The sequence below is a fragment of the Lycorma delicatula genome, chromosome 11 (assembly GCF_047948215.1).
Source record: "Lycorma delicatula isolate Av1 chromosome 11, ASM4794821v1, whole genome shotgun sequence".
Lineage (NCBI taxonomy): Eukaryota > Metazoa > Arthropoda > Insecta > Hemiptera > Fulgoridae > Lycorma > Lycorma delicatula.
In genome coordinates this window covers 24,093,928-24,119,141 of record NC_134465.1, presented here as the reverse complement: position 1 = coordinate 24,119,141, position 25,214 = coordinate 24,093,928, and the positions used below count along the sequence as shown (strand labels likewise).

Genomic DNA, 25,214 nt, shown 5'->3' with positions numbered 1-25,214 from the left:
AGAGTTGTAACGAGGTTAATGCATCCAGAATGCAACCACGTGACAGGATGTCTGCGGGGTTATCCCTTGAAGGAACGTGCTTCCAAGGCATTCCCTAGTTAGCTCTTGAATTTCGCAAACTCTATTTGCGACGAATACCTTCCATCGATTAGGAAGCGATGGCAACCAGTAAAGTACCACTTGAGAATCCGACCAAAAGTGAATTGAATGAAACCTTATACCTAAAATACATTTAATCTTATTAAATAAACGAGATAACAGAAGAGTAGCATTCAACTCAAGCCTTGGAATAGAGATTTGCTTGACAGGCGCAACTCTAGACTTTAAACTCAGCAAGTGGGTTTCAACTTGTTCATTACTATCAAGAGATCTGATGAAAAGACATGCGCTGCTACTTACATCACTAAATCCATGCAATTTGATAACTTACTAAAACTAATTTTAACTAACCTAGGGATCTTAAAATTACTTTAAGATTTATGTTGAGAGAAAATTCCATTTATCAGCTAGCGGAGCGGGAAGAATTTCATCCCATTGAAGGCTAGCGCACCATAGCTCTTGGATGAACACTTTAAATGGAACGATTGCAGGAGCAAGTAGACCCGAAGGATCGAACAATGAAGAAATAACTGATAAAACAGAACGTTTAATGTAATAAGTATTATTATTATATTTTTGTTTGAACTGATAAATGAAATCATCACCTGGAGGATTCCAAAATAATACAAGTGTCTTGATATTTTCATCCTTATCTAATTTGATGAAAGAATCAGAATTGTTGAACATACCAGACACAATTGAATGACATTTATGCAGTGAAAGTTATTGCAGTGCAATAACGAAACATCATTATGTAATTGTTTCAACTGATCGATGTTGTCACAAACAGTGAACAAATCATCGACATAAAAATCTTGCTTGATTGATTGGCAAGCTTGAGAAAAGAAGGCTTCATTTTGATTAGAAATTTCGATCCAACATCTTGTAGCTAGAAAATCTGAAGGTGCTAAACTATAAGTAACTGTTTGGATTGGTGGGAATTTGTCGATATATCTTTGGAATATCGCCTGAGAGCACATAGCTGTGAGTTCTAAAACGAATTATAATCGAAAATAAATGTTGTTGTACTACTGGATCTGTAGCAAGTATTAAATTGAGTGATCGGCCGTTTGATATCTTTGCACTACCGTCAAATACTACTCTTGTTTTGGTAGTGGTGGAAGATTCACGAAATACTGCTTCATATCTAGAACTGATATTTAAATCGCAATCAAATAAGACTCTGGATTGGATGAAATTAACTTTTTTATCTTTAACGTTAACTACAGGTGTTGCAAGTAATACAGACTTGTTAGATTCTAATTTTAAAGTACAATAAGAACTATTAGCTGAAGGAGCTTGATTCGGCTTAGAAGATTGCTGGCTCTTGGAGCGTTTTATCTAAATGAATTAGCGTATGATGCTTTTGTGAGAAATTTTTACACTTACAATTGCTTTGACACCTTTTTACAATATGCTGTTTACTTACACAATTAAGACAAAATTTTTTCTGAAATACAAAATGTTACCTTTCATTAACATTATAACTTAAAAATGTATCACATCGATACAATGGATGGTTGCTATTACATAATGCGCACAGAATTATTTAAATAAAATGTATTTTTAATAGAACTAGGTTTTGAATAATCATATTTTTTGCCGCTAAAACCTACATTAGGCGGCTGTGGCTTTTCATTACATTGAATCGTGTCTGTGGATTAAAGTAGTTTACGCTTACATTCTAAGAAAGAAATGAGTTGTTCTATCCTTGGAAATTCATTATTTTCCAATGTTTTTTCCCAGTTTCTAAAAGTATTTAAATTTTGAGTAATTAACTGTATTATAATAAATTCTAAATAATCAATATTCAGATTCTTCAATGATTAATATTTGAATTAATTTAATCAATGAGTTTAGATAAATTTTCAGAATTTTCTTTTTCATGGTTTTAGATTAATAATATCCATTGCATATTTAGCTGCAACTAGTCGTTTGTTGTTAATGTTGGTTCAAATAGATTTTATTTACTTATTGTTCAATTCTCTTACTGATTACATTGTACAGTTGCTATAATGGTACAATAAAAAAAATTGAAGACTTTGCTTAATTCTCATATATTCAAAGTTAGAAAATGCTTAATTTTTTTTTAGTTTGTGAGTGAATTTAATGATAGTTTGAATTTTTACAGGTTCAAATATTACATAGAAATAACATTCATATTCCATTCCTAGCCATCTTCCTTTATTTATCAGTTTATCTTGGGATTACGATTATAATTTACAGGGAATATCTAAGGTATATTAATAAGGTGTCTAAGGTAATTTTTCTGAAAAAAATTATTTTTTTATTCAATGTAACTTCAATGATATCTTTATTCGCTAAATTTAATTGTATTACAATGGTGATGATAATTTTAGTAAAAATTATATATGAAAATGTAATAGGAAAAGAAAATGATAACACAAACTTGATAAGAGCAATAACAATTATTATTATTATTATTATTATTATATATTCATACAAGTTATATAATTAGCAATAAATAGGAATAAGTTTATAATTTGGTACCGCCAACTGACATAGATTCCAGAGTTATAAAACCAAATGGAAAATAACCAGAATTTAAACTGACGACAGAGCTTCCATCTTCCGATATATATCCAGCCGTTGCAATAGTTAAACCCATATTTTTATCCGCGGAACTTGAGTCCTAAAATTAACAAACAAAAAACAAGAATTTATTACAAATGCTTTTTTACAAATTAATTTTTTTTAATATGAAAAGATTTCAATTAACAAAACAGTTTTTGAATTTAATAATTTTTTTGTTACAATCAATAAGAAATACTTAATTACCATACTTAGATATAACAAAAATAATAAAGTCTATAAAAATTTAGACACCAAATATTTGATGTTAGGTCTACTTGATATTTGATGAAATAAATATATAAGGGTGTTTTTTAGGGATACTTGTGCACACAGATGTTCAGACCTTCCGAAAATGTGATTTTTGTGGGGAGAAGGATATCGGAGAATTAGGGTGTTCATGTTCGATCGGTTCACGGAACATTGGGAACAGAATTTAGCGTGCTTATCCCAGATAAAATCATTGGGACTTTGCTGCAGAAAAAAAACGATCGTGGGATGCAGTGTTAATGAAGTTGATTAAGATCACCCGAATAAAGTTAGTGGAAGAAGTCCAGAGGTAAATAATTCCCTCTGATTCACCCTTGGGGGAAGGCCCCGGCCGCAACATCGGGGTTAAAGAAATCAATAATAAACCGCAGGATCCCGATATTTTTGAGTCGTGAGACCAGAAGTAGATTTGGAGGATGGAGGTAATACAGATGGGGAGGTGTAATAATACCGTAAAGTGGGCCCGGAATCCAATGTTTTTGAGTGAGAAGTTTTTAGGTAGGCCCGCAAAAGAGAATTACGGTGTCTATAACATTTTTCCCCTCCTCCAACAAAAAAGAAGTAATATCAGATGGTAAAACTAAAATTAGCTCTAAAATAGATATCTGTATATTATAAAATAAGTAAATCTTTTATCATTAAAAAAGAATCATGAATTTGTATATTTTTTTATAATTCAAAAAGTACTAGGAGGCAAATTAATGGGGTCTTATTTGGTAAGTGTTTTTGTGTAATTGTTTTGTTAAATATAATGCATATTATTACAAAATTGTTTGATTTATTACATGCTTGATGAATTTAGGGTATCATAATGTACAGTAAGTTTAACACATCAATATAAATACAATGTCATTTATTACATTATAAAAGAATTATAATGTTATGAAAGGGGTGTATTACAATTGAAATCATTTCCGTAAAATAAAGAAATCAATCTAAAAAATCAAATAAAACGTTTCTTTCAAAATGGGATTGTATGAAGCCAAAATTTTAAATTAAATTTGTGGTAGAAGAAGATTAAATAATGTTATCTTCTGTTGCTATTAGTAATGAAAACTACATTTTATCAAAGAATCATTGAAGAAAATCAAAGTCTTAAAGATGTAGGTTTATCAATATTTGCTTAAGATTGGTTGAGAGGTAAGACTTGAGAAAAGATGTGCTCAAAAGGTTGGATGCTATAAGAAAGATTAATGTAAAAACCGGAATACTTTACATATATATGTATAGATACAAATAGAGAAGGATCGGTTTTAATATCTCAGTCGTTAAGTGAAAATCATGAAAGCTGAAAAAAGGTTTTTGTTAAAAAAATTTAAGTCAGTTTTTTCCGGGACAATCAGCTATTTATTCAGGTAAATTTTTGACAGATTTTCAAATGCACAGTGTTGTCAACATCAGATAATGGATATTATACATATAGAAAAAAATTCCGGAAATACTTACCTAATCTAATCATTAGATAGTGACAGTATAAAGATAAATATACACTACCGGCTTACGTGTCCCAACCACTCACTTGTCATCTATTTACCAAAATGGGTAGGCGCACCCCGTCAAATACTAAAAATATATATGATATCCATAAATTAAAATTTACTTCGTCTAGACAGGAATTCGCTGCCACGCCTAGGTCGCTGAATACCAGCAAGTACTTGTCCACCATATTAAAGCGCTTGGAGCCTTAATTGGCTGATGGTCACCCACATATATATGTCGGTTGAACATAGGAACCGCATCAAGGAACTCTCACACGGTACGACAATGCGGCTCTCGCCACATTGACTCGCCGCTTGTGAGTGGCCAATTTTCCCCTTGACCTCTAAGTTACAGGGTGGCCCGGTCCCTGCCCCCCCTCAAAAGAGCAGGGCAGTCAAACATCAGTTGTTCATTTGATTAGACCTCCCCGCAGACGCACAGCTCATCAGCTACCAGGCGGAACCGAAACAGATATTGGTTCAAATTAACATGGTTGATGTTAATTTGTTGATGATTGATGTTATAAAAAGTTCTACAAAAATTCATTTCAGTTGTCGAATAATAGGTATCGAGGATAAAGAAGCCATAGTAAAATATTAAAATATAAAAGATACTCAGGAGTTAGTATTGTAATGAATCAGTGAATTTGTTCCAACATCTCAAAGTTCGTGGTCGATCACTGTGAATGGATGCGCGTACGTTACTTATGAATCTTCTTTTCTTTTCAGGAAATATTATATACAAAATTGTGCCGCTATATTTTATTTTTATTCTAATTAAGAATATCTTGCTTGTGTTCTGATGAACATTATGATGTAAAATACGAAAAAAGTAAATATCTATACATAGGTCCTAACTTAATTACACAGTCATTAAAAGTATGAACACTTCAACGTTGTCATATGCGTCATTGAATCGCTTGATAACGCTTTATTCATGAAAATTTTAATTTTGACAAAGGTTTTATAAATTTTTTAAAATATCACAGTTGACTTGAAAATTACAAACTGATTGCTTTAAAACGACTTGCTGGAATAAGAATTTTTCAAATATCGTAAAAAAACAATATATAAGGTAAAATTTTTTTAGGTATCGTTTCATAAGTTCTAGGTCTAAATTTTCTTTCTTCGAAGAAAGATTTTCTTATTAACATTGGTATAGAAATATTATAGTCTTACAATTTTTTCTGTCTTTAGATGATTTGTTTATTAACAGATTTTCGTGATAATTTTGCATTAGTAAAAATGACACTAAGAATTTAAAGCCGCTTAATTTTCTGTTCAGATAAATTTCATTAATTTACTTTATTTCAAAAAGTAGAATGATTAAGTAAAAAATATATACATATTTTTAAATGTTTAAAAATAATATTCACAAAATATTTTCGGGTAAAATTCGGAAAAATTAATTGATAATTATTCATAATATTTTGTCGAACACACACAAACACACATACATACATACACTCACCCCTACATGTGCTCAATTTGTATAATAAATTTACTGAGTAAAAATAACATTTGAAGTTACCGGAGAGCACCAACAATTTTGATGCATTAAAAATCGTGTGTATTTCATGTTGTTGTATGGAGGTCCTTCCTTCGGTACAACAGAGGTCCAAACAAAATCGACATCATCAAATCCCAAGGAATCCGTTATATCACAGCTAAAAAAATAATGTAAAACGCACAATTACTTAAAAAATGACAAGCTTTTATAATTTAATTATTCAAAATATAACTTTGTTTCATTAGAGAAAATATTAGAGGGTAGATACAAGTCCTGAATGTATCAAAAGCTTAAATCACGTTTAATGAAATCGTATCCGTAGATGATCAAAAATAAATTGACCGTGTCGTAATTTTTTTTGGTGTTGGTTAACCATTGGAATATGAATAACAATTAGACCACTGATTTTTTTTAAATATGTAATTATGGTTGCAACGAAGCACTGAAAATCATGATTATTTTGGATTGCTAAACGTTTGAGAGGAGATACGGCGATTCAATACAAAATACAGAATGAGACTTAAGAAACAAGTGAACTGGCTGGCAGTTACCTTGTCATGCGATAGCGAGGACGTTAGGCGCTTAAGACGACTGCATATGTTAGATCTGTAAGTTTTCCAAGGTGAATCTGCTACCCTCGGATTTATGCATCGTTGACATACTATATTTCTTTTCCCCACTTCCTTTTTTGGTTTTATTTATTTCACTGTTTCATTGTTTGATTATTTAGTTGTGATCCTTTGTGCAACCGGTAAGACTGCTTTGTTTTTAGATTTTTTTTTGTTTTTTATGTTCTGGACTTGATCAATATTCTTTATACGTAAAGAATTATTTAAGTTTATTATATAAGTACGTGGAGGGTATACATATATATTCTCCAAAAAATTGTAAAAAATGGAAACCTCTCTCTCCATGTCACTTTTTATGGCATAAGAATTTGCATGCGGTTCCGGTAAATTGGAACCTTTTTTAGATTAAACACTGAGAAAAAAATAATATATATATATTTTATCGAGAGGTTCTATTGACCTTTTCCGGGCTGGTTGGTGATTGAGGATGATGTCGCTCATTTGACTGCCGTTTCCTCCCTGACGTGTAATACGAAATTTATGTTTCATCGTCGGTAACATCTGAATTAAGGAACTCATCACCTTTTTCTGTGTAGCGTATCAAAAATTCCAAAGCAGATCCCATTCGGATATTTTTGTGACGTTCCTTTATGACGAGCGGCAGCCGAAATACATGAACTTTCCTGAAGCCGAAATGGTCACGAACAATGCGATCAATAACAGCTTATAACACAACAGCAAAAAGAAATAACACGTCGGAATTCGTTGAGCGACGATTTTTTCTGATTTCATCATCGTGGCGTTTCAAAAAGTCCTCGGTAATTATCGGGGGCCTTCCCGAAAGTTCTTCATCGTGCACATTAATTTTGCTATTTCTAAACCTTTCACCATTTTTTGACTTTTCTTTCATTCATTACATCACTGTAAACAGCAACCAACTACCTATGAATTTCAGCCCGCTTAACGTTTTGATGGTTTAAAAACGTATGAATCTACGTATTTCTAAGTCGGCGGCAACATCGATTTTCCTATTCACATTATAACGTAATAACTCACACTTAATCAAAGATACTACAACGTAACAACTTACAGACAACAATGCAGTATGTATATTATTTGTGTGGCCATGAACGACACAGGTTCGCCAACCTTAAGGAGAAAGACTTCTAGCGGTCTTTACTTTAGAGATATCCCTCGTAAATAGTTAATTTGTTTTTTTAAAATGGTAAAATAATAAAAGATAAATTTAGGATTTCCTAATTCGAAAATAAATACTTCTAATAAGATAACTAGAAATTAATAATCTCGTAAAATACTTTATGTAAAAAATGATGCTCATCTCCTTAATTAACAAACTTATCTTTGAGACGTAAAAGTAACCAATGGATTGATTTTGTCAGTAATACTGTAGAAAAATTTATGCAATCCTCAGTACAAATTATATAAACTCTAGAACAAAATATTATGAAAGCTACTAATACTTTAGGAAAAATTTTAATTTCTATTCAGCTTATTAGAAGCATCAGTTTTCAAATTAAGAAATCCTTTTTTTTTTTTTTTTTTCCCTACTCTCCCCGACCGGATATCCAATTAAGTATATTCAGTCGGGAAGAGTGTCGTTTTACACTCAAAGGAGGCGTCTCCCACCCACCGGCTATACGTCCGCCACGGCAGGTTGGCCTCCCCGGTCTCGGATCTTTTGTTTTACATTGACTGCCTCTAATCCCCCGCTTTAGAGCCAAGGTCCGGCTATGCCGTCCCCCAGCGCCTCAGCAGGGAACCGGGAATCGGTCTTTACGCCGTTGGCCTCTAATCGACTGCGCCGACCCCACAAAGAGCCTAGGCTCCGGCAGGGACGACCCCGCCGACCGGGACTTGGTCTTTTATTTTAACCCAAACTCAAACTCCCCTGGAGTTCACCCCCTTCTCAGGTACCCGCACACCAAGGCGTACAGGCCCTCCATGGAGTGACTGTCCGTTCTACCCTACTGTTTATACTCCCATTCTTCTGTCTTCATCCTCTTTGGCCCGCAGGACCTCCCCGGCGAACCTGCGGAACCATTCCCAGTTCTCATTGTTGTACCCCAACCAGTTTATGAGATTTTCTGGTGTAAGACCATTAATTACTATATGACCTCTGTTAACGGCCCATCTTGGACATATGAACAACGTATGTTCGGCATCGTCGTTCTCTGGACAATAGATGCACTGCGGGGTGGCTCTCTTCCCGATCCTATAAAGATATTAACCGAAAGAGCCGTGCCCCGTCAGTAATTGTGTCATGTAAAAATTGACATCTCCGAGTCTATTGTTATTCCAGGTTTTAATATTAGGGATTAGGCGTCTGGTCCATTCTCCCACTCTGGACCCTGCCCACTCTTCTTGCCATTCTTGTTCTATAATCCCTTCCATCTCTTCTTTCGACATACCGCTGTGTCTGAGGGTTCTGGCTTATATCTGAAGGTCTATGGGTAGGACCCCGGTCAGTACGCACAGCGCGTAATACGATACCGTACAGTAACTAGCAGCTACACGCAGCAATGCCAGTCTATGGACACTTCTCAACTTCTTTTTATTTCGCTGTATGTTCATTGCCGCCCCCCCATATGGGAGCCGCATACAGCACCGCCGAAGTGATAGCCGCGGTTATCAATCTTCGAATAACCATTTTAGGTGTGCCGTAGTTTTGAAATAATCCTCTTAATCCCTTTACAGCAGGAGTAACTCTCCCACAAATCATATCAATATGCTTGCTGAACCTTAAACTTTTGTCCAGAAGTACCCCCAAGTATTTTGTTTCTTTTACTTCATCAATTCTCTGTCCTCTGATATTTAGATTCACACTTCTTAATGGTCTTCTACCCGAGAGGACCAGGCAACAGGATTTATTAGGAGCTATTTCTAATTTGTTATCCTCCATCCATTCATCTATTGTTCTAAGCGCTTGGTTTGCCTTGTTCTCCAGTTCATTAATATCTCTGTCTTCTACTAATATTGCGATATCATCCGCGTATCCTACTATCGATACCCCTTCGGGGTAGTTCAGCCTGAAGGTTTTATCATAGAAAACATTCCATAAGGTTGGGCCAAGGACAGATCCCTGCGGCACCCCTCCGAATACCTGAAATATGGCTTTCCTTTCTAGGGTTTTGACAATCTTTAATTTCATGGCCGGGTTTACCACAGTTGAAGCAGAGGTTTGAACGGTCCTGGCCTCTGCACTCTCTAAATTAAGAAATCCTACATTTTATTTTGTTAACATTATTAGTAATCGTTAAGAAGAAATTTGATATTTTTTCAGATCATCCTACAGTTACTTTCAGAGTGTTTATAATAATTATGAAATCCACCATTAAACAATAGTTAGTTAATTTTTAGCTAATTTAATAATTAATTTTTAAATATTTTCTCTATGATTTATTTAACTGCTATTTAATTTTTTTTAATCATTTTATAAGGCTAATATTATTTGTTACCTTTTCAATAAAGGTCCTTTTTTTATTATTGGTATTTTCTCTGATAATAAACTGATTAAAAAATGTTCAATTTTTTATAATTACAAAAAGAAAAAAAAAATAACTTACTACATTATTTCTTGTGCGTTTGTTTCTTTAATTGTAATCCTAAAAGTAAAAAAGAGAAAAACAAAATTACTTTTATAAAATAAATTTATAAATTACCTTTATATGAAAAATTACATTCTAAATCATTCGCAGTCACCTGGATTTTTTCTTTTTCAAGGGTATTTCCAGGAACTATTTGCATATTGAACCACAATTTGACTTGCCGGATCATACACCGGTTGTATTTACAATGTCTGTTGCCGTTACGCTAACTGCTAAGTCTCTCACTTTGTTTAATAAATTTACCAACAAAATACATTTTCAAGATTTTTGGAGAAGAAAATACGATTGAACGTGCCTTTGAAGTCACCGGCCGACGTGACCAAAGCAGTACACGAATTGACCAAATTGGTTCAATTAGCGTTGTGGGCCTCCACGCCAAATTTGGATTTTGCTCCCGCTGCTCAAAATACGTATCTGGTCTCCATCCGAGAAAAGATAGAAGAACGTCGAAGATTACGACGCGTATAGCAGAGAACTCGTTACCCTGCTGAAAAGGGAAGATTTAACAGGGCCTCCTAAGAACTAATAAGGTTAATTCGGGCATATGGGAACGCTTCGTTTCAGTCTTACATTGAGAATATTTCTGATGGGCAGGCTTCTAGGTACACTTTATGGAAAGCTGCAAAATCGTTCAAGAGACCCCTGCAGTCTTTTCCTCTTCTCCTTAACATTACCGGAACGTGGGCGAGAAGTTTGCAGAAGAAGACGACCTTATATGCTGATCAATTTTCCGTCGTATTCCAGCCCAATGATATCGAATCAGATCTAGAGGAGATCGGGGAAATCTCCGACTATTTGGCTTGTTTCCAAATGTACTTGTCAATTACGCGCTTTACAGTACACGAAGTTTCTTCAATCATTAACGATGAAATACATATAGAAAAGGCGCCGGAGTTTGATTTGATTACCGGTCGGGTTCTGCAGGCACTACCTCGCCATGCGATTCGCTTGGTTACTTTGATTTTTAATGCTATTGTCCAAATTAGTCATTTTCCTGGTCCATGAAAAATTTAAAAGATAATTGTGACAGCAAAACCAGGTGTAGAGCTGACAAATTTAATGTCTTGTAGACCTGTCCGCATGCTTTCTATGTTCTCTAAGCTGCTTGAAAGGCACTTTTTGAGAAGACTGAAACAGTTCGTAAACAATAAAATTCCGGTTCACGAATTTGGGTTTAGGGAGCAACATGCTGCTCTGGAGCAGGATAACCGGATTTTTAACGTTATAAATCATGCTCTATACGAGAAACAGTAGTGTTCACCGTTTTCCTTGATGTAGTCAGGATTTTGTAAGTTTGGATGTAGGGTTGCTCTATTAACAAACGATTTTACAACATGTTTTCTACGTAGTGCTAAAATCTTACCTAGAACGTCTTTTCAGGTTAAATATGGGGAGGTTTTGACGGATTTGTTCCTTATTTAATCAGGAGTACTTCAAGGAAGCATTCTCGGACCCATACTCTATATTCTTTTACTGCTGATTGCCAATTACGACAGAAACCACAGTTGCAACATTTGCTGATGATACTGCTATTCTTATTGTCTGTTGCGTCTCGTTTTATTTAAGATTATATCACTCTTCTTGAATCGTGGCTTACATGTTAGAAGATAAAAATAACCAAATAAAATCAAAGCACGTCACGTTCATCCTTCGTAGGGAACACTGTCTTCCTGTTTCTATCTTCAACGTTCTTATTCATATAACTCAATGATGTAAATATTTGGGTTTTCATCTTGACCGACGACTTACTTGGGCGAAATATATCAATACTAAGAGGAAACAGTTGCACTTCAAGTTTAAAAACGTGTACTGGCTGATAAGACATAGATCTCAATTTTCCGTGTAATCTAAATTATTGATTTATAAATCAGGTTTGAAGACTGTTTGAACTTACGGGCTTGAGTTGTTGGGTACGGCGTGAAATTCCAGTATTGCCATACTTGAACGCTACCAGACAAAAATTCTGCGAAAAATGATACACATACTCTGGTACATAATCAATAGCCCCATTTATAATTGTCTTAAGTTGCGAACTGTTTGGCAGGATATCTCACTGGTCAGCATACGATATGAAATCGTTTGGATCGGCACCCGAATGATTTGGCGGACAATTTATTGGATAACATGGTCGTTTGAATTAGTTGACTTTATGATCTAGCTGTTGGAAGTGCTCTTCCATTTCATTTCTTTCATTTAGTTGTTATCGTTGAGTCACTAGCTTCTGGGTATCTGATTACTTAATGTTAGTTCAAATTGATGTTATTTACTTATTGTGCAATTATCTTACTGAACAGATTGTAAAGCTGATTTGTCGTTATAATAAAAAGAAAAAAGAAAAATCGTCTTCTTCTTCTTCTGCATTTCACAGTTTAGGCCTTCGGCCTGTTCAAGCATTGCTAATTCTGTCATCTTATCTTTGGTTAACCCACACTAGAATTCCTGTTTTGGAATTCTACCATTTTCCATCATTTCAACATGATTTTTTTTATTTGTCTCGGTATCTTTTATATTCTGCCATGGATATTAGTTACTTCCAATTCATTTCGAATATCGAAATTTCTAAGTTGATCAACTCAGAAATATCTCATAACTGCTCTGAAAAATTTCATTTCTGCAGCTTTTGTATTCTGTTTGTATCCATTGCGTATCTATGTCTCCAATACCATATGCCAACGTTCGGAATGCCATAATATGATAATATTTCAATTGCCGTAATGATAAAATTTCTGGTCCTAATACCAGAAGAGATACCCAAGAAAATTCGTAGAAGATTAAGATAAGAAGATTCATAGAAATCTATTATTTTTTCACATAAATTCTCATACCTACTTTACCATCTTGTAACACCTACCATTGCAATCTCGATTATTTCACACCGTAAATAATTAAACTTATTAACCTATTCTATAATACTTTAATTAACTATTTTATTTTACCAATTTATATTTTAGATATTTATATTTTTATTTTAACAATGATGATAATTATTTAACTCGTGATTAGAATTTATTAATTATTAATTTAAAAGTGTAAGAATATAAATTTAAAGAATGTTATTTCCATGTAATAGATAGTTTCAACATTATAGAGGTAAAATTATTAATTCACAGATTTTCGTTTGTAAGGCATACGAATTGACAAACGGTTTTGTTTTTGTAAACTTTTTACGTTGACTGAGATAAACGATGAGATTAGGTGTTTGGAAATTCAGTATCAACTGATAAATGATATGGTCATTTTACTCAATTATCTGTTCTGGAATATTAGCGTTAATACCCATGATATTAAAAAAAGTCACTATATTACGCACTATTTTTATTTCTACTTTCTCGGTTATAGATCTATTACTGGTGCAGCAGCATAACTTACAAGGGAAAATAGCGCAATCGAAATATTTTGTCTTTCTAGTATTTTCGAAAGGTCAAAGTTTAAAGACCCCTTAATCGAAAAACAAAAAAAAGTTACGTTATTTCCGTAGACACACGTACGGAAATTTTAGTTTGTGTTTTAAAATCATTGGATTTGGCTCAATTAAAATAATTTAATTTTAGAGCAAATAATTTCTATTTACCCTAAACTTCAATACCTCAAAATTTGTTTTACTTTAAAATTAAAGTCATTAATCTCACATTAAAGACAATAAAATTTAGACAAAAAGAAGGGGCTCTTTTTGCTGTTTTTAATTTCTAACTATTTATATTTTAGCGATAGCAAATTAAGCTTAACTGTAATTTAGGGATTTTAGAATTTGAATAAGAAAAAAAATAATTATCGACCCTCTTAACAATCGAAATATAAAGCGTAACATTTGTTCAAAAATTTAAATCATTTCAACTTCCAATTTAAACTGTTCGCGACTTAATGCAAGCCTCTTTTATAGGTTGTATAGATAAAAGTTATCTCAAGAAAATTAGAAAATAGTAATCTTGCAAAAATCTAATAGGTATTCATGCCCATAACAAAATTATTATTATTGTTATTTATATTTCGATTCTTTTAAGTTTTTTATAAGACATAGACTTTTAAAGAGAAGCTTTTTCTCATGATGAAAATATCTTTTTAAAATTTCAGAGCAATATTGTTAGCTTTGTTAATTCGATTGTTATAATACTGGCTATTGTAATTAAAAAGTTAAATTAATAAAATTATTACTTACTTGAATGATCTTTTTCGTATATTAAATAGTGTTTGAATTTGACTATCATTTAATACATTTGAACATTGATAAATTTTCCTGAAATTAAATTTTTGTATTTTTAATAATTAAAAGAAGCAAAATAAAAAAAAGGTATTAATAATTATGAGCAATAATAATAATAATAATTTATAACCCTGAGGTAGGTAATCCCCACGTCCGGAACACAACATCTACGTTCCACGTCCAGGGCGGTAACAGCCGTACTTATGTACAATACATATAGCTGGCTAACGGGGCTCCGAGTAAATTCCTCGGATATGCTTTTCTTTTGACCTGTTTCCACCTTCAGGTCCCCTCATGGATTGGATTTTTTGGCCACCTGCAGGATATGAACAATTTATGGATTAGGAAGTGGACATATACCAAACTTAGAGCTGGCGATGTGGCGGCTACGGTCGAAGTTATTTGCAGGTGTAACGGAGACCTTTTGTTGTCCACATGCCCCCCGCGATGGCAAGCATGTAGTTAAGGTGCCCATGTTGTTCGGAGCATGGGAGCCCTGAAAGCCTCGGTGTGTAAGGGCCTGGAGTCAGTGCAGAGACTGCGCATCCGCTCTCTGCCAGGACATATGCCGGTTCCACCGGAGTACCGGAACGGACCTCCAGGGTTGGTAGCCCTGGAGTGGGGGTGTACCCCGGCGGCTAGCCTTACTACAGAAGGGATTTATTGTTCATGCAAGTTGAACAATCAAACGTGGCAGAGGGTTCACGCAAACACCCTCGTTTAGAACCAGCCGTTTCGCCTGAGGCAAAACGGAGAAAAAGTGCGGAAACTAAAAGGATAGAGATTGAGGCTAGAAAAAGCTTACAAAAAGCTTTTTTCAAGAGCAATAATGCACCAAAACCTAAATATTTGGTTATTACCAAGGAGGATGGAAATTTTTCGAAGGTGAGTCCTTTTCTCATTGCTCGGGAGATAACCAAATGCGCTGGTGGCCCTGTAAAAGAAATAAGGAAGACCTTCATGGGACTTCATGTTGAGACTGTAAATGATGTCCAGTCTCAAAAGATTTTAGGGCTTAAAAAGATTGGAGAACTGGCTGTGCATGTTGATCCCCACTGTACGCTCAACACCTCAAGAGGTGTGGTCGTCTGTCGGGACCTTCTAAATTGTACGGAACAAGAAATTGTTGAGGAGTTGTCAACGCAAAAGAATTATTGACAATAAAATGAAATCTTTAAATATTAAAGATCCAATAAAGCCAAAGATATTAGTACAGCCTCCTCCCGAAGATAAAATAGCGAAAGCTGCTCTCGCTCTGAAGAATACGGACGCCAAAGCAGAATGCCAAGTCCGTCTTAGTAAGATTCTTGATGACAAGAAAACGAAAATACCTACAGAGACTGTTATGGAGGCTCCCAAGCCTCCTGCAACTGAAGTGGCCTCTAAGCCTTAGAGGCCACAAAAAATCACACAGGGGGGGCGAGTGTTCCCCCTCCATCAGGCGGTGACCGGTGCTATCCCCGTGTCGGGGAGTGGCCAGGTTGCCGCCTCTCAATCGGCGCCTGAAACCGGCGCCGATCCATGTCCGTCGTCGTCGGCGGCTTCGGTGGTCTCCGACACGGAGACCGGAAGCCTTACAGGCGACGACCTTCTCCGCGAGCATGCTGCTGTTCGCAACATGGAGAAGAAGCGAAAAAAAGGATGGCCGAAAGGAAAACCCAGACAATAATTTAATTAAAAATTAGTGAGTCGATAGTACAGTGGAACATCAATCGATGTTTTTTTTAAACATCCATGAGCTCCAACGCTTGGTACATGATGTAGACCCAATCTGTATATGTCTGCAAGAGACACATTACCGCCGAAATGAAAATTTTAAATTAAAAGGATTCAATATATTTCGGCGAGATCAACCGCCAAATATAAGAGTTAGAGGTGGAGTAGCTATATTAACATCGACTAGAGCTACCACCGAAGCGGTTGTTCTAAACACAAACTTACAAGCGGTCGCCGTTAGAATGAAGCGTCCGCTCCAGGTCACTGTCTGCAGCATATACTTACCGAATTACGATTGGAATAAGGATGACATAGCAAGACTAATTTCCGAGCTTCCCCCACCTGTTTTACTGGTGGGTGACTTTAACGCTCATATTTCTCTTTGGGGATCGGATCGAGTAGATCCCCGTGGAAGAGAACTAGAAGGGTTCCTGATGAATTCAGAACTTATTATTTTAAACGACGGATCAGGAACCTTTTTCAATGTCAGAGATGGATCGACGTCCTGTATAGATCTTGCACTTATAAGCGGATCGATAGCACCGAGGTACAGCTTCCATGTTATAGACGATCTGCATGGAAGCGATCATTTCCCGGTGAAATTGTAACTGATGTTACAAGAACAATATATCCCATCCGTAAAAGATGGTTATTTGAAAAGGCAGACTGGACGAGCTTCACAGCTATAACGATACTCCCGGAAACAACTGGAGTTATCGGAGACGATGTCGACGCCATAAAAAATGCAATAATTGAGTCGGCATCGAGATATATTCCCAAAACATCTGGGAAACTTACAAAGAAACCCGTTCCATGGTGGAACGATGAAATAAGTGAAGCTATAAAAAGAAAGAAAAGGGCGTATAACGCCTTTAAGAAGCGTCCTAGTGTAGAAAATCTTGTTGCCTTTAAGAAATACAGGGCGTATGCAAAACGTCTTATGATAGATTCCAAAAAACGATCCTGGCAGCAATACGTGTCATCCATCGACAAAACTACTACTGCATCAGATGTTTGGAGGAAAGTGAAGGCGATTTGTGGGCGTAATGATTTTGCTCCCATAACTATCCTTCAAGATGAAGATGAAATAAAAGATACTCCATATGAAATTGCAGAGCTGTTATCCAATCATTTCGAAAAGGCCAGCAAAATGGCCAACTACGAGGAAGGTTTTCGAACCAAAAAAGAAGAACACGAAGGTCTACTAAATTTTGGAACTGATTATAATTACTCATATAAAGAACTATTTAAAATGGAAGGATTCGCGAAAGCGTTGGAAAAAGCAGGTAACACAGCTGCTGGTGTGGATGAAATCCACTATAATATGATCAGGCAGCTGAATACCACTGCAAAGTGTAGATTATTAGAACTTTATAATAAAATATGGCGGGATGGAACGTACCCGCTGCAGTGGAAAAAAGCTTATGTTGTTCCAGTACCAAAGAAAAATAAAAATTTAACAGACCCCAATAGCTACCGTCCTATTTCTTTGACGTGTGCTATGGGGAAAATATTGGAAAAAATGATTAATAATCGACTCGTCTGGGTTTTGGGGAAAGAAAACCTGATATCACCGTATCAAGCAGGTTTTCGGCAATACCATTCTACTACTGATCAAATGATCAGCTTAGAGGACATTATATATAACAGCTTTATTAAAAGGAAACATTGTGTCGGAGTCTTCTTTGATCTTCAGAAGGGTTTCGATATGACCTGGCGTCATGGTATAATGCTCCAGTTACATGAATGGGGCATTCGTGGCAATCTGCCTATACTGCTCAGCAACTACATGAATGACCGTACCTTCCAAGTACGCGTCAACAATGAATATTCATGTGAAAGAATCTTGGAAAATGGCATACCGCAAGGTTCGCCGTTGAGCGGTACCTTGTTTACCATTGCCAATAATAAATTGATATTAGCCATTCCAGTAGAAATCAGCAAAAGCGTCTATGTTGATGATCTGGCAATCGTATATGCCAGCAACAAGACTGCTATGGTGAGGTACAAATTGCAACGAGCGATCAATGCTCTAAATGAAGTTGCAAGGAATACAGGATTCCAATTCTCACCAGAAAAAACGTGCTGTGTACACATTTGTAGGAAGAGAATTCCTCATCAAAGTCCTGCTTTGACAATTGACGATAATCCAATACAATATAAAGACAGCGTAAGGTATTTAGGACTAGTATTGGATAAATCCCTTACATGGGGATTACATATACAGGACTTGAGTGATAGATGCAAAAGAGCCCTAAACATTATAAAATGTTTATCGAACTTAAATTGGGGCTCAGAAATAGAGACATTATTGAGATTGTATAAAGCATTGGTTCAATCTAAACTAGACTACGGATGTATCGTATATTCATCCGCTAGAAAGTCGCACTTAAGAAAGTTAGACGTAGTTCATAATAGCGGAATAAGATATGCAACAGGCGCTTTCCGCACAAGTCCGGCGGCTAGTCTGATGTCTGAAGCCGGAATAATGCCACTACATTATAGAAGAGAGATCCTTTTGTTAAGATATGCAGCAAATGTATGGGCTTTCCCTGCTCATATAAATAATAAATTGTTTACGAATCATCCTATGGCTGCAGTATATGAACATCGTGCTACCTATTCCAGACCAACCGGAATTAGGTACCACGAATTAGGAAGAAAATATGAAATTGCTATACCAGAGACAATTTCTACTAGAGGCAATTATACCAGAGGCAATTTCTACTAGAGAAATACCGCCATGGCTCTTGCCAGCGGTAAATACAAGTTTGGATCTCTCTCAAGGAGAAATAAAAAAGAAACCAGCAGTGATCATCCAGCAGGAATTTTTAGCAACCGTCAGTATTTACGAAGAACATATTAGAATTTATACTGACGGTTCTAAAACCGAACATGGTGTTGGATGCTCGATATATGTAAATGAAGAAGCCCACTTTTGGATACTGCCAGATGTGGCCAGTGTCTACACGGCAGAACTCACTGCAATTCAGCAAGCTCTTCGCTACACTGAACACAATTGCGAAGAGAGAGTGCTAATATGTTCCGATTCATTAAGTGCACTCATCGCAATTCGGAACAAGAACATTAAGGATGTCCTAATTGCAAACATCCTGTCCATTTTATACGTACTAAAACAACGAGGACAGCGATGCGTATTTGTATGGACTCCAGGGCATGCTGGTATTACAGGTAATGAAATCGCAGACGAAGCTGCCAGAAATGCAACAGTCTGCGATGACTTGGATGCATTTCCTGTAAGAGTGGCAGATGTTAAAAACCGTCTAATAAACATAGTAAGAAACAAGTGGAACGCTGAATGGAGGAGTTTAAATACAAAATTAAACTCAGTTAAAACTTCTCCTTATAAATGGAAAAGCGACTTTAAGTTGACTCGCCGTGAACAAGTAGCGGTGACCAGACTTAGAATCGGTCACACGCGATTAACAAGTTTATATTTGTTAACCGGCGAAGTGAGACCAATGTGCGGTGTTTGTAATAAAACACTGACAATCAAGCATCTAATAGAAGAGTGTACCATATATGAGGACCTAAGAAAGAGGTTCCGTCTTACAAATAATATTAGTGCTGATCTGGATAATGGAAATGAAGAAAATTTAGTTGCATTTTTACACGCCAGTAGCCTTCTTAAAATTCTATAAAATGGAAGTTTAAACCTGTGGTAAAAGATACTCTAAGCGGTAGTTTTATATATACATATAAGGGAGTCTCGAAGCGTGGCACGTATAGTGACGGGAGGTAGCCCTCTTGCCTAGGCCATTTTGGTTCACCTGCATTCAAGAGCAGCGAGTCGGGGTGTGTCCGATGATGGCATGGGGGACCCTCAAGGGTGGATTGAGGGCGCGAGGCTATGGGTGTACGCCGTGCATGCCTATGGCCTGATATAAGAAGGATTCAACTGCCACGGCACCCTGGCACGACTGATATACTGCTCAACGGCGGTTCTGGTCCCCCCGAGGGTGCTTAAACAAACTGTAAATGGGACTTCGTAGAAGAAAGAAAGAAAGATATGGTATTGATAAGATTAATTTTAATTTCATGGTCTTTTGAGAACCTATCTCAAATTTTAATATTGGGGCCCTTTACACCCCGTAAGTGTTTGTGATTGTCCTTGTCTTTTATGTTTTAATGTTTATTGTGAAGTTTGTGTTTTTAAATAAAATGTAAGGGCCCTTTACACCCTTACATATGACGATCCTGATGGAGATAATAATTTCTTTTTAAGAATGTGACGAGGGCTAATGACCTTAGCAGTCGATGCCCGTAAAAATTCAGTTATATATAATAATATTTAGGTTAACAATATTAATGTTAACAATAACTTAAGTTAAATATAATTAGTATCATTTTAAGAAACTATTTAAAAATATATAAAATATAAATTTTATAAAATTTAACTATATTAAAAAAATTGTATACAATATTTTTTTTCCTTCTTTCTTATATTACAATAATTTTTATTTATCATTATTGAGAAAAATGATGTAAAAGACCTTTTTTTACGTAATATAAAAATTTATATTTAATAGACTACTACTTATTTCAACAATCTGGAAATATTTATTTAACACCAAAAATTATACAAAAAGTAATAAAAATTGAAATTCATAAAAAGCAAACGAGACATTATAAACCGTCATTTATTTTGATTATTTAATGTAATATACGTATAATATTATAATTGCTATCATCTATACACATTCGCATTAACAGAATAGATGATCTTGAAATAGATGCATACATATATTAAATAATCTGGCATATAAATTGTTTTCACTAAAAACCCTACATGTTCATATTTTTGAACACTTAGAGAAATTGTCAGCTTAAAATATGAATTATAAAAATTCAAAACTACAAAATGAAATTTTCCTCATAGTATGATAAGAAATAAATTGGTTTTAAATATAACTTACCACCTATCTTGATCTTTCAAATCATCTTCTAATGGATCTGGTAAACAGGTATTTCCTGCTTTACTATTCAGTTCACCATTTTTGTACCTGCAACATAAAATCCTCTTAAAAAAAAATTATGTCCTATTATGCCATACGATGACACAGCACACCAAACGGTAATCTTATTCCTGTATTGCGGATGTTGGTACAGCTGTGTAGGATTAACGAACATTTTTTATTAATAAATCTGTTTTAATGGAAACTGACTTCGTCCAACGTTCAGTTTGAAATTTGGAGAATTTTTGTAGGATCCTGCTTTTCTATTTTATTTTTTTCTGGTGAATTCCATTGATTTAGTATAAGTTTTTAAAGTTATAATAGTATTAGTAATAGTATTGCTACTACTAATCATAGCGGTGAAACTTCATTCACAGCGGTAAATGGAGAATAGGGTTGATAAAACTGACAAAACCTAGTAAATTTCGTTTAGAATCAGCGGTAACTGCATGATAAATGTACTCTGTAAACAGAATATCTTATTAGACGCGACGAATACATTAATATGGTGGCACCAAGATATCTACAGTATGACGCAGAAAGTTCTTTTTTATACAAAGAAATAATCATGAATTGTTTGTCTTTAGCTTTTTTTAATTTTATGCACATAATAGTTCTTTAAATTACACCTTCATGTGCTCTACCATTATCCGTAATTTATCAGTCACAAAGTGCGTTTTTATTTATGTTCTTTGTTGAATGTTTAAACTCATAAAGAGTCTCTGACAAAAATGTTCACCCATACATATTCCTTAATTTGCAAATGGGTAATTTTTTTTTTTTTGTTATACCCAAAAGGAGATTGTCACAATTTGTTATATTTTTACTTCTAAGAGTCCTGAATTTGGGAAGTCCCACTCATCCATCTGATGTCAAAAGGTTTAGTAAGAAGATCCTTTCCAATTGAACAAAATGATTTTGAACTTCATTTTGGTGTAAAAGGACAAATAATTGTATACCAGTTAATCTTTTTTTTTTTTGTCTTCAGTCATTTGACTGGTTTGATGCAGCTCTCCAAGATTCCCTATCTAGTGCAGGTCATTTCATTTCAGTATACCCTCTACATCCTACATCCCTAACAATTTGTTTTACATATTCCAAACGTGGCCTGCCTAACAATTTTTTGCTTCTACCTGTCCTTCCAATATTAAAGCGACTATTCCAGGATGCCTTAGTATGTGGCCTATAAGTCTGTCTCTTCTTTTAATTATATTTTTCCAAATGGTTCTTTCTTCATCTATTTGCCGCAATACCTCTTCATTTGTCACTTTATCCACCCATCTGATTTTTATTCTTCACTTCATCATTGCCGTTCATTGTTTCTTCTACATCCTTTTTACTCTCGGCTAGAATTACTATATCATCAGCAAATCGTAGCATCTTTATCTTTTCATATTTTACTGTTACTCCGAATCTAAATTGATCTTTAACATCATTAACTGCTAGTTCCATGTAAAGATTAAAAAGTAATGGAGATACAGAACATCCTTGTGAACTCCCTTTCTTATTACGGCTTCTTTCTTATGTTCTTCAATTATTACTGTTGCTGTTTGGTTCCTGTACATGTTAGCAATTGTTCTTCTATCTCTGTATTCGAACCCTAATTTTTTTTAAATGCTGAACATTTTATTCCAGTCTACGTTATCGAATGCCTTTTCTAGGTCTATAAACGTCAAGTATGTTGGTTTGTTTTTCTTTAATCTTCCTTCTACTATTAATCTGAGGCCTAAAATTGCTTCCCTTGCCCTTATACATTTCCTGAAACCAAATTGGTCTTCTCCTAACACTTCTTCCACTCTCCTCTCTATTCTTCTGTATAGAATTCTAGTTAAGATTTTTGATGCATGACTAGTTAAACTAATTGTTCTGTATGCTTCACATTTATCTGCCCCTGCTTTCTTTGGTATCCTGACTATAACACTTTTTTTGAAGTCAGATGGAAATTCCCCTTTTTCATAAATATTACACACCAGTTTGTATAATCTATCAATCGCTTCCTCACCTGCACTGCGCAGTAATTCTACAGGTATTCCGTCTATTCCAGGAACCTTTCTGCCATTTAAATCATTTAATGCTCTCTTAAATTCAGATCTCAGTATTGTTTCTACCATTTCATCCTCCGCAACTTCCTCTTCTTCCTCTATAACACTATTTTCTAATTCATTTCCTCCGTATAACTCTTCAATATATTCCACCCATTTTTCAACTTTACCTTTCGTATTATATATTGGTGTACCATCTTTTTTTAACACATTATTAGATTTTATTTTATGTACCCCAACATTTTCCTTAACTTTCCTGTATGCTCCGTCTATTTTACCAATCTTCATTTCTCTTTCAACTTCTGAACACTTTTCTTTAATCCACTCTTCTTTCGCCAGTTTGCACTTCCTGTTTATAGCATTTCTTAATTGCCGATAGTTCCTTTTACTTTCTTCATCACTAGCATTCTTATATTTTCTACGTTCATCCATCAGCTGCAATATATCGTCTGAAACCCAAGGTTTTCTGCCAGTTCTCTTTATTCTGCCTAATTTTGCTTCTGGTGATTTAAGAATTTCCTTTTTAACATTCTTCCATTCTTCTTCTACATTTTCTACCTTATCTTTTTTACTCATACCTCTTGCGATGTCCTCCTCAAAAATCTTCTTTACCTCCTGTTCTTCAAGCTTCTCTAAATTCCACCGATTCATCTGACACCTTTTCTTCAGGCTTTTAAACCCCAATCTACATTTCATTATCACCAAATTATGGTCGATATCAATGTCTGCTCCAGCGTAAGTTTTGCAGTCAACGAGTTGATTTCTAAATCTTTGCTTAACCATGATATAATCTATCTGATACCTTGCAGTATCGCCTGGCTTTTTCCAAGTGTACATTCTTCTATTATGATTTTTAAATTGGGTGTTTGCAATTACCAAATTATACTTCGTGCAAAACTCTATAAGTCGGTCCCCTCTTTCATTCCTTTTGCCCAGCCCGTATTCACCCACTATATTTCCTTCCTTGCCTTTTCCAATTCTTGCATTCCAATCTCCAACTATTATTAAATTTTCATCTCCTTTTACGTGTTTAATTGCTTCATCAATCTCTTCGTATACACACTCTACCTCATCATCATCATGGGCACTTGTAGGCATATAGACGTTAACAGTCGCTGTCGGTTTAGATTTTTATTTTATCCTTATTACAATAATTCTATCGCTATGCGTTTTGAAATACTCTATTTTCTTCCCTATCTTCTTGTTCATTATGAAAACCTACTCCTGCCTGCCCATTGTTTGATGCTGAGTTAATTACTCTAAAATCACCTGACCAAAAGTCGCCTTCCTCTTCCCACCGAACCTCACTAATTCCTACTATATCCACATTTGTCCTACCCATTTCCCTTTTTAAATTTTCTAGCCTACCAACCTTTTTCAAGCTTCTAACATTCCACGCTCCGACTCGTAGAATGTTATTTTTTAATAATCTGGTAACCCCTTCCTTAGTAGTCCCCACCCGGAGATCCGAACGCTGGACTGGTTTACCTCCGGAATATTTTACCAAGGAAGGCGCCTCCATCATTCCTATATGAAAATGCAGAGAGCCACATTTTCTTGACAAAAAAGCAGCTGTAGTTTTCCATTGCTTTCAGCTGCGCAGTACTCAGAGGACTGAGTGATGTTGATATGGCCAGTTAAGCCATTCTGACTCACGCCCTTAACAACTACTGAAAGAGCTGCTGCCCTCTTTCAGGAATCATTCCTTAGTCTGGCTCTCAACAGATACCTCTCCGTTATAGTGGCACCTTCGGTCCAGCTACTCTGTATCCCTGAAATTTATTTAAAAGGGGAAATTCCCCTTTTTCAAAAATATTACACACCAGTTTGTATAATCTATCAATCGCTTCCTCACCTGCACTGCGCAGTAATTTTACAGGTATTCCGACTATTCCAGGAGCATTTCTGCCATTTAAATCTTTTAATGCTCTCTTAAATTCAGATCTCAGTATTGTTTCTCCCATTTCACCCTCCTCAACTTCTTCTTCTTCCTCTATAACACCATTTTCTAATTCATTTCCTCCGTATAACTCTTCAATATATTCCATCCATCTATCGACTTCACCTTTCGTATTATATATTGGTGTACCATCTCTGTTTAACACATTATTAGATTTTAATTTATGGTAAGTTTT

At 35.2% G+C, this 25,214-nt stretch overlaps 1 protein-coding gene across 4 annotated transcripts in view; it reads right to left on the bottom strand.

Annotated features, from left to right (window-relative positions):
* Positions 1-2,509: 2,509 nt before the first annotated feature.
* LOC142332634 (uncharacterized) overlaps positions 2,510-25,214 on the bottom strand; it is a 323,090-nt gene continuing 300,385 nt past the window's right edge. For all 4 annotated transcript variants that reach the window (XM_075379240.1, XM_075379241.1, XM_075379242.1 and 1 more), the window contains 5 exons: positions 20,999-21,085; positions 14,301-14,378; positions 10,103-10,141; positions 5,971-6,106; positions 2,510-2,752 (listed from right to left, as the gene is read on the bottom strand). In XM_075379240.1, the coding sequence (XP_075235355.1) occupies positions 2,597-2,752; positions 5,971-6,106; positions 10,103-10,141; positions 14,301-14,378; positions 20,999-21,085 (496 nt within the window). In that variant the 3' untranslated portion in view covers positions 2,510-2,596. The remainder of the gene's footprint in view (positions 2,753-5,970; positions 6,107-10,102; positions 10,142-14,300; positions 14,379-20,998; positions 21,086-25,214) is intronic.